The sequence below is a fragment of the Chrysochloris asiatica genome, unplaced genomic scaffold (genome assembly GCF_000296735.1).
Source record: "Chrysochloris asiatica unplaced genomic scaffold, ChrAsi1.0 scaffold00142, whole genome shotgun sequence".
NCBI lineage: Eukaryota > Metazoa > Chordata > Mammalia > Afrosoricida > Chrysochloridae > Chrysochloris > Chrysochloris asiatica.
Genome location: NW_006408660.1, coordinates 8,378,323 through 8,387,915, shown reverse-complemented (window position 1 = coordinate 8,387,915; position 9,593 = coordinate 8,378,323). Strand labels below are relative to the sequence as shown.

Sequence of the window (9,593 nt, the reverse complement as noted above, 5' to 3'; positions counted from 1 at the left end):
GAATTCCTTCTCAGGCATTTCCATAGCCTGCCCATCTTCCAATATGGAGTGGAGGTCTACTTCCAGCTCATTTGCCTCTGTTACTGTAGCTCGTTTCTGGACATGTGCTGATATGGTCATCTGCTTCTGTTTTTTAGGCATATTCAGGGGTTATCTGTGGCCTTAATACTTAATGGGTGTGTATTTTGGTATTTTTTATGCTTTCTGATTGCCTCCAGGTAGCTGTGATCAGGAGATGGGCTTCCCTTTTCATTCTTCTTCTTGAGAAATGTCAAGATGCCACTGTTGGTGGTTGTGATGTAACTCAGGATTTAATTTTCAGCCTATTTCCTTTTTAGTCTTACTTTCCCGCCGCTCCACAATTCCTGTTGAGGCCTTTTTCCTAGTTATAAACAGTTCAGGGCCGGCTGTGGCCATTTGGTTTTAAGTGGAAATTGTCTCTTTAAGTTTTGAGAACATCTGTGCCCATGCGTAGTAGAACCCTCTAGGGGTGGATGTGGGATGTCCACTCACTCAGGCACCCCCTCTAGTCATGGAGGTACACAGACAGTGAGAGACTTATGAACAGAAAACAAAAAAACAAAAAAAAAAAGAATGTCCACACCTTTATCTCTCTGGTTCTGTCAGGCATCCATGGCTGCTCTGATCCTTCCCCAGTTGGTCTCACCCAATTTGGTGGCTCCAGGAGCAGCTGAGCGTCTTAAATTAGAAAGCAATGGATTTCCTGCTTCTGCTACAAATTCCCCTAGCTGTAAGCCTTCCAACCTTCTAAATATTCCTTTATATGTGGTTCAGAGTTCTGGCACAATCCACTGGGTTTGCTTGGTCCGGTATTCTGTGTTGTTACTGATGGAGCTCTTCATTGTACTTCCACCCTCTCCGCCATCTTATTTGTTTTCAATCATCAATATATCTTGATTGCCTGTTTGATCAGTTTCCGACTGAAGAAGTTGGTAGAGTTCTTCAATTTCATCATCATTGCCTTTAGTGGTTGGTGCGTACATAATAGTGAATAATAGTGGCATTAACTGGTCTTCCTTGTAGGCTTATGGATATTATACTATTACATGAGGACTCCAATACATGTATAAATATGTATATATTTGTTGTTGTTAGATGTCCTCAAGTGAGTTCTGACTCATTGACTCATAGCAACTCTGTATAGGAATTTCCAGTAGCAGCTGATGGGTTTGAACTGTCAACCTGTGGTTAGCAGTCCAGTGCTTATCTTACAGTACCACACCAAGAAAATATATACACACACACACACATATATATATATATAAAATCAGCCCTGGTGTTGTATTTCATCACATACATGATCTCATTATATATTATATGTAATAAAAACTGAAATCAGTTATATATATATGTACATACATGCATGTATATATTATATATATATATATATACATATATATACAAGTTCAGAAACTTTTGGCCTCCTTTTTTTTTTTGATGCTTTTTAAAAAAAAAGTTACTGAGTTTGACCATTAAAAAGGAGGTTTTAATCATACTGAAAGCTTCTTCCTGTATACACCTGTTCTTATAAAAATTTGTTTTAAATTTTGTGACAGTCATTTTATAATAAATGACATGAAAGTTGCACTCGGGACACTTTTTAATGATTTGACATTTACAGTTGCTACTGATACCTGTTTTAATTCTATTTTTTGAACAGAGGAATCAGTTTTTTAAAAAATTTCAGCTGTTGCTGAGGTCATCCATGAGATTATTGCTATTTTGATTGGCAGAAGTAAAGTGGAGTGTGATCTTGATAACTTGAGGGAAAGAGTCCTGCAAAATTAAGGAGCTATTTGTTGTTGTTGTTAGGTGTCATCGAGTCAGTGCCAACTCAGCAACCTTATGCACAACATAACAAAACACTGCCCCATCCTGCAGGAGCTATAGAAGGAAACAAATGTCACAAGACAGATGTATTTAGGGAATGAAAGTCAGCACCATGGTGAGATTTAACAAAAATTAAAAGCGTGGAGAACTTAAGTTCTCCTGAGAGCTGTAGAGCATCATCAAAGTGACCTTTCGCGTCGTCTGAGCCGTCTCTCTCACATCACCTTTGGGAAATGCAGCTTAATGTTGTGATGCATTAAAATGTTAACACATGCCAAGAAATCTTACTTTCCATTTGCAGCAGTTAGCTTCTAGAGAATCTGGTTCAGTTTTCAATAATTCATCAAGTATTTATTGTGTATCTACTGTGTTGATTTTATAACCACTGTTAAAACCATAGTGGATCCAGAATTATAACAGGAGAAAAATAATGATAATGGAAAAGTTGAGAATAAGGAATTATTACAGTTTCTTGATGCCAAGAAAAGAAGGCTGAAGTGGAATAACTAAGAGAATGTGTACATTTTTTTTTTTTTCTGAGGGAGATGCTTAGGAGGTATTCCTCACATGAAAAAGAAGTGGGCTTAAGTTTTAACAGAACCATCACAGTTGGCGTTAGGAAATAGAAGGAAAGCTAGCTTAATAGAAATGACTCTCAGAAGATTAAGATATAATCTTCTGCCCATCTTTTCTAGACTCACCAGTCACCTGCCAGAGACCTTCAACAGATAACCTCTGATGGTCTCTTCTATTGTTAGGGTTCTAAGCTCCTCCGAATTCCATTGTAATAATATCTAATCACAAATATGGAGTCCTGGTGTGGCACATTAGGATAAGCAGTGGACCACAAGGTTGGCGGTTGAAACTCACCGTCGCTCCTCAGAAACCCTGCACAGAGTCGCTAAAGGAATTGCTTCAGGAAACACTACTAGCCTGACTGGAGTCCTGTTGTAGTGCTGTAGACTATTGTAAGCATCAGACTGCATTTAACTGCAATGTTGGTGGTTCAAATCCACCAGCCACTCCTTGGTGTCCCTATGAGTCGGAACCAACTCAATGGCATTTAACAGCATCTGACCTGACTCAAATGCCTGGAGTAGGTTGAATAGGAAGGCAGAATCTAGATCTATAAGCCTATCATCTATAAGCCATAACCTATTAAGCAAGATGACTCTTACTCCGTGGAGTCACCACATTCCATGGCAGCAGAGTTGTCAGCAGGTCGATGGCCAGGATCTACAGTGGATCCATTACTAAGGAGATTGGAGAGGGCGGGGGAGCTGTGGCTTGCTTTCACAGCATGCAGAGAGCTCTCCATTCAGTCTTCCTTCCTCCTCAGCCCTTTTAGGTGCTTTCCTTTCCTCTGCCTCTTCTGTACCCTTCCTTTCCCTTTATGTATTTTGTCTCTCCCTTTTCTTTAGTTTTCTCCATCTCCAGCTTTCTGTTTGTCCTGCTCTATCTTACTTCTTTCTTTCTATTCCTAACATTGTCAGGTATCTACCCACCCACCCCACCCCCCTTTTGTGCCCCTTGTGACTGCTACTTTCTCTCAGCTCTCAATGCTGCAACCCTCTGGAAGCTTGATCTTTATTGCTTAGACATCTGAGTGACAAAAATACTTTTGTTCTTGTCTACTAAGATTATTCACTGCTTGTGGTGCCTTTTTTCTTCTTCCTGGGAGGTTCTGAAACTCTTAGACCAGGATAGTTTTCTCTGTCCCCTGACTTGTTTCTGTTCTCTGGTTACTAACACATGTTCACTAGCCAGTAGTTAAAGTGGTCTTGGTTGAGATCCGTCTCTTTCAGTATCTTTTAATAATTGCAAATTTACACAGAAGTAGCAAAAATAGTACACATGACTCCATGTACTCATTTTTTTCTTAATTTTGTTGTATAATTGTTGAACAGGATTCCCACTTAACAATTTCTATACAGTTTGTTCCATGACATTGACTACATTTTACACAGTATGCCAACCTTCTTCTTATTCTGTTCTGCTTGTTCTGTTTCTAGTAATTTAGTTTCCCTTCCCCCTTTTTTTTTGTCTTTGCTTTAGCGTAAGTGTTGACTGTTTGGTCTCATATAGGTGATTTTTTAAAAAAGGAACACTGTACTCATGAATAATATTATTTTATGAGCCAATCTGTTATTTAGCTAACAGAGGACCTCATGAAATAGTTGTGGTTCAAAGGTTAGAATATCGCTGGGCAATAGTCTCAGTGAGTCCTAGTCTCAACTGATTTAATAAGTCTGGACTTTTTAGGAATTTGAGTTCTGTCCACATTTTATGCCCATTCTATCAGCATCCATACAGTGTGTTCCTGATCAGGATAGTCAGTTGTGGTAGATGCTACTACCATCTAGTTCTTCAGGTCTCAGGATAGATGAGGTTGTAGACTATTAGTCCTGTGGATTAGTTTGCTCTCTGAGCCCTTGATTTCTTTAATTCTCTTTTACTCCAGATACATAGAGACCAATAGTTGTATCTTAGATGCCCACTCTTAATCTTTGCAGACTCTGGATGCTACTTGCCAAACTAGGATGTAGAGCATAAATTTTACATACTATATTGTGTCAGTTGATTCAATTATCCCATGAGATGGTCCTAAGCTTTCAGATCCTATTAACCAAACCTGTGAGGTATTTAATAAGTATCTGCATGTGTCCCTTATATGCTTTATTTTACATGTATGTATGATACATGGACTTCTGGTTTGGTGCTATAGGATCAGCACCACAAGGTCAACAGTTCAAAGCCACCATCTGCTCCTTGAAAACCCTATACAGGCTCGCTATGAGTCAGAACCAACTCGACAGCACCTAACAACATATGATATATATGGATACGTACCTGAGGACAAGTAAAAAAAGTATTGCTTCAAAATAATAGACACTTTAATGATAAATGTATTATTATTACTAAATAAATATTAAATTGATGTTATTGGTTTCCAAGGATCAGCTGGTGGGTTTGAACTGCTGACCTTATAGTTGGCAGTCAAGTATGTATCCTACAGTGTCACACTAGTACTCTAGTTATTAAATGTTGTTGTTGTTAAATGCTGTCGAGTCAATTCTGACTCATAGAGACCCTGTATAGGATTTCCAAAGAGTGACTGGTGGGTTTGAACCAATCTTAGAGAAGTCTGTGTGATGCCTATATATGAGCCACCACAGGAAAATGAAAACTGTGTATCGGTGAGTAAAAGATTCCCATTTTAGTTAAAAAATTTATGTTTCATACAGAACACACACACATATACAAAATGTAAACATGTCATAACAACATAGCAACCTTGTGGTCAGTAGTCTAGTGCTGATCCTACAGCATCACACCAGAACTCCAATCATTAAATGTTGTTGTTCTTAAATGTCTTGAGTCAGTACCAACTCATAGTGACCCTGTAGGGTTTCCATGGAGCAGTCGGTGAGCTTGAACCACCGACCTTGTGGTTCAAAGTGACCTTGCAGTCCAGCGCATTAACCCAAGAGCCTCACCAGGACTCTAATTATTAAATAGATATAAATGAATAAAATATATTGTTATCACTCTTATTATTTTATGGGTAGGAACCAGAAACATATAAAGGTTCAAGGTCATATGGGGTTGATCAGTGGAATTGAGATTCCAGAGTAAAAGAAAAAGACTAATTTTGGATCCTGGGAGGTGATAAATAAATAGGAAAAGACTATGATTCTGAGTGCCAGTGAACTTTGTGACTAGTTAAGTTGACATAATCAGGTAACTGGAGATGAAAGTATAAAAAAAGGTGGAAAGATTTCGTAGGAGATCTGGATTTGGGACTCTTAAAAAAAAAAGTGTGCTGTAAAAATCAGTTCTGACTTGCAGTAAGCCTGTATAGGGTTTCTGAGGAGTGAATAAAGAGAAGAATCTTAGAGAAGTCTGTGTGATGCCTATATATGAGCCACCACAGGAAAATGAAAACTATGTATCGGTGAGTAAAAGAATCCCATTTTAGTTAAAAAATTTATGTTTCATACAGAACACACACACATATACAAAATGTAAACATGTCATAACAACAGTGGAGGAAGTTTTAAATCCAAATGATTGTTTAGCTTAACCAGTAAAAAATATCTGTCTTGAGCATTATTCTCTTTTAAGGATGATCTATGTGAGATCCAATTGACAACAGCAATTCCAAAGGTTAGATAAGAATTTACCGAGGCAATGAGTTTATGTTAAGTGGGGAGGACCAACTCAGAAAAGGGGATTGTATATCTCGGAGAATGTAATTGATGTCACTTAACTGTACATGTAGAAACTTGAATTGGTGTATGCTTTGCTGTATATATTCTCAGCAACAAGAACCCCACCCAAAAAAAAACTGGAAAAGATACATACCAAACTGTTAACAATGGCTGTCTTTTGGGGGTGAGGTTATACATAACTTTAACATTTTGCTTTATGCATTCCTGAGCTCATGGAATTTTATATTATTTTATTATCATAAAGGAAACAATGAATGGCTCTTCTGCTCCTCCATGACCTGACTCCTCCCTCCTCCCCAGTCTCTTTCCCAGTCTTTTTCAACATACTTCCCGCTGTTCCCTGTGAGTGTCTTCTGTTTCTTTTGTGTCATCTGTTCAGTAAATACTGAATAATCAATGAATGCTTAAACTAGTGAATGAAATTTTCATCTCTGTCCTTAGACTATGTTTTTCCTGACTTAACCGAGAAGGCAGGTCCAATAGAAGACAAAAGCCAGGCTCAAGAGGTGCCAAGCCCCGCTTCTCCCTTGCCCAAGATGAATCTGGTTGAACCACCTTGGCATATGTTTCCTGAAGAAGAGGAAGAAGAAGAGGATGAAGAAGAAGAGGAGGAAAGGGAAAAGGAAGAGGCTGAGAAGGAAGAAGAGGAGGAAGAAGAGGAGCTGCTCCCTGTGACTGGATCCCAAGAAGAAGCCAAAACTCAGGCCCGTGACTTTTCTCCTACCAGCATTAGTCAGACTCTTGGGTCCATCAGACACAGGCAAGAGGATTTTGGGGACCAGGCCTCTTCGGGTGTGGAGGTGGAAAGCAGCATGGAGCCAAACTTGTCACTGTTCTCAATCACCCCAAGCACAGCAACCCTGGGGAATCAGGACTTTACCAGCCCAGAGGCAGAGGGCACAGTGCTGCCAACTGCGGAGCTTGGGGCAGAGTTTGAGGCTCCTCAGGAAGTAGGTAAGGAGGCCACTGTGGGAGCAGCTGGATTGGCTGGCAAACATGGAGAGATGCCGCCCTTTCTGCAAACAGAGGCTCCAAGTGGGGCTGAGACTCCAGAAGAAGATCAGCTTCATCACAGAACCTTATTCCCTTCCTCACTGTCTCCCCAAGACCTGGAACTGACACCTTCCTCTGCTACCTTGGGGCAAGAAGACCTGAACCAGAAGCTCCAGGAAGGGCAGGCAGCTGAAGCTCATTCTAGAATACCCTGGGATTCTACTCAGGTAAAGTGAAGGTGCATACAGGTCATCAGTTTTCACCTTCCTCTGTGGAGCACCACCATAACCTGGGTTGGTGCAACCTGGTGTGGCATCAGCCAGGCTGAGGATAGAGGCTCTTTCTACAGCATGTATAACCCCAGAGAATACCCATCAATGGGCATTCTCACCACTCTTACATGCAAAGACCCTTACATGAAAAGTTTGGTGCCCTGACCTGATTTTCACTGAACGTAGATAGTACTGCTGTCACCCTTGGCCTGTCCCACGCTTATAACAGCAACTGAGGATTGGTGCCTGATTCATGCTCTTCACCTATCACCATATTTGTAGTCACTGCTTTCCTCATTCCCTGCATGCCCCACTCCCACTTTGTCCCACTCAGGAGTAAATGCTAAGACCCACATAACTCAAAAGGAAGGGGTTCCTAAGTTGTTAGGAATACTGGTGTATTTTCGTTTGGCCTATAAAATAGTAAAGTGAGGAAATCCCTTTGCAGTCTTCCTCTTGGACAGTTTCTCACTTCCTGTGTTTCTTGGTCTCTTCTTATTTAAGATATTCTCTGCTTGGTCCCTGAAGACAGTAGAGTTTGTGGACCCTAGGCTAGGTTATCAGTTCCCACCTAGCTGCACAAACCTACAACTGGCCTTCACCTGCTAGCTTTTGAAAGGGTTTCTACCATACTCTTTCTCTGATGACCCTCCTGTGTCTTTGTAACGGTAGCCTTTCTGTTTTATTGGACAGGTGATCTGCAAAGACTGGAGCAACCTGGCAGGGAAAAACTACATCATTCTGAACATGACAGAGAATATAGACTGTGTGAGTGCTGAGCCCAGGCTGGGGGCCACAGGGAAAGGTTGGAGGCAGGCGGGTACATGGGGGCAGCGGGAGGCTCTTGGGGACTGGGAACTGAGGCCAGGGGTTGGAATGGAAGCTTAGTTAACCTTAAATTCAAGAGGGCCACCTAACCCAGGATACAAACCAGCAGCATCCACCAATATCAAAATAAAAGGACTTTCATATTTTAAAATTTCTAAAGGTTCTTTTGTGTTTGGTTTCCTCTGCCTTTTAATTCGAAGTAATTGTTTTATTCATGTGTGTGGTTTATTATCCGAGGATACTGAAATCCAGTTTTTATTCATATTTAAGATGTGTTATTTGTATATAGTCTTGTTTTTTTTCCTGGTTGCTTTCCACCATTTGTTTATTTCAGTCTCAGTTTTTAGTGTTCTGTCTGTTCATATATATTTAAGCGGGGCTAGATTCCTGGTATGGGGCTGTAGGGAAAACACTAGACTCCTAATCACACTGTCAGTGGTTCAAACCCACTAGCCACTCCTTGGAAACATTAAAAAGGGTTACTATGAGTTGGAGTTTACTCTGTGACCCTCAGCAACAATAGCAACATCCAAAACCTGGAGTCCTGGTGTGGTACGGTAGGATAAGCACTGGCAGTTTTAAGTGCTGTTGAGCACTATGCAAAGACTCCGACCTTGTGGTTAGCAGTCCAGTTCTTATTGTGCAACACCACACCAGGACTCTACCCCGGGTGATTAGAGTCTTTTAAAAAAAGAACTTACACCCTACTGGGAGTATAAAGGGTTGGTTGAATTGTGGGGAGTCCAGGTAGGGAAAGAGGACTGGTTGTCACCCATGCACAGATGTCTGTAAATTTCAAAAGAAATCTTTGTTTACTTCCCTGGTTTGCAGTATGAACCCCCTCTCCCCATGGTGCCTGGTGTTCTCTAGTTCAGAGACCATCATTGTTCTCCATAATCAACTATTAATCTGCTCAGTAAACTGTCACAATAAAAAGTTACATAAATAAACTTCCAGTCTTCTGCCAGGAAGGAGGGGCATTTGTCATCTGTGCAGCACAAGGCGAGAACATTTAGGTATCCAGCTGTTGTTTTTTTTTTCCCCCCAACGTAATGGGTTTATATTTAATATAGCACTTCTCATCACGGAGTGTTAATCCGTTTATATAAAGGTTTTCTTTTCTTTTTTTGTAAAAACTATATATCTTTTCTTCATTTCAATGGTCTATATAAAGTTTTATAATATCAAATTATTTCCCCATTTCAATATTAGATACAGTGAATATATTTTTCAAAAGTTATTTTTTCCCAAAGAAATGAAGCTTTCCATTTTGATACACCACACTTAATATATAAATACAATATTAATTTGTACATTGTTGTTGTTATGTGCCATCGAGTCGGTTCCGACCCATAGGGACCCTGTATAGGGTTTCCGAGGGTGTAAATCTTTACGGGAGTAGAAAGCCTCATCTTTC

General features: G+C 40.2%; 1 protein-coding gene across 1 annotated transcript in view; it reads left to right on the top strand.

Moving 5' to 3' along the window:
* The window catches only part of PODXL2 (podocalyxin-like 2), a 73,107-nt gene that overhangs the window by 25,796 nt on the left and 37,718 nt on the right, over positions 1-9,593 (top strand). The window contains exons 3-4 of the mRNA XM_006870519.1: positions 6,525-7,303; positions 8,042-8,116. Of these exons, the coding sequence (XP_006870581.1) occupies positions 6,525-7,303; positions 8,042-8,116 (854 nt within the window). The remainder of the gene's footprint in view (positions 1-6,524; positions 7,304-8,041; positions 8,117-9,593) is intronic.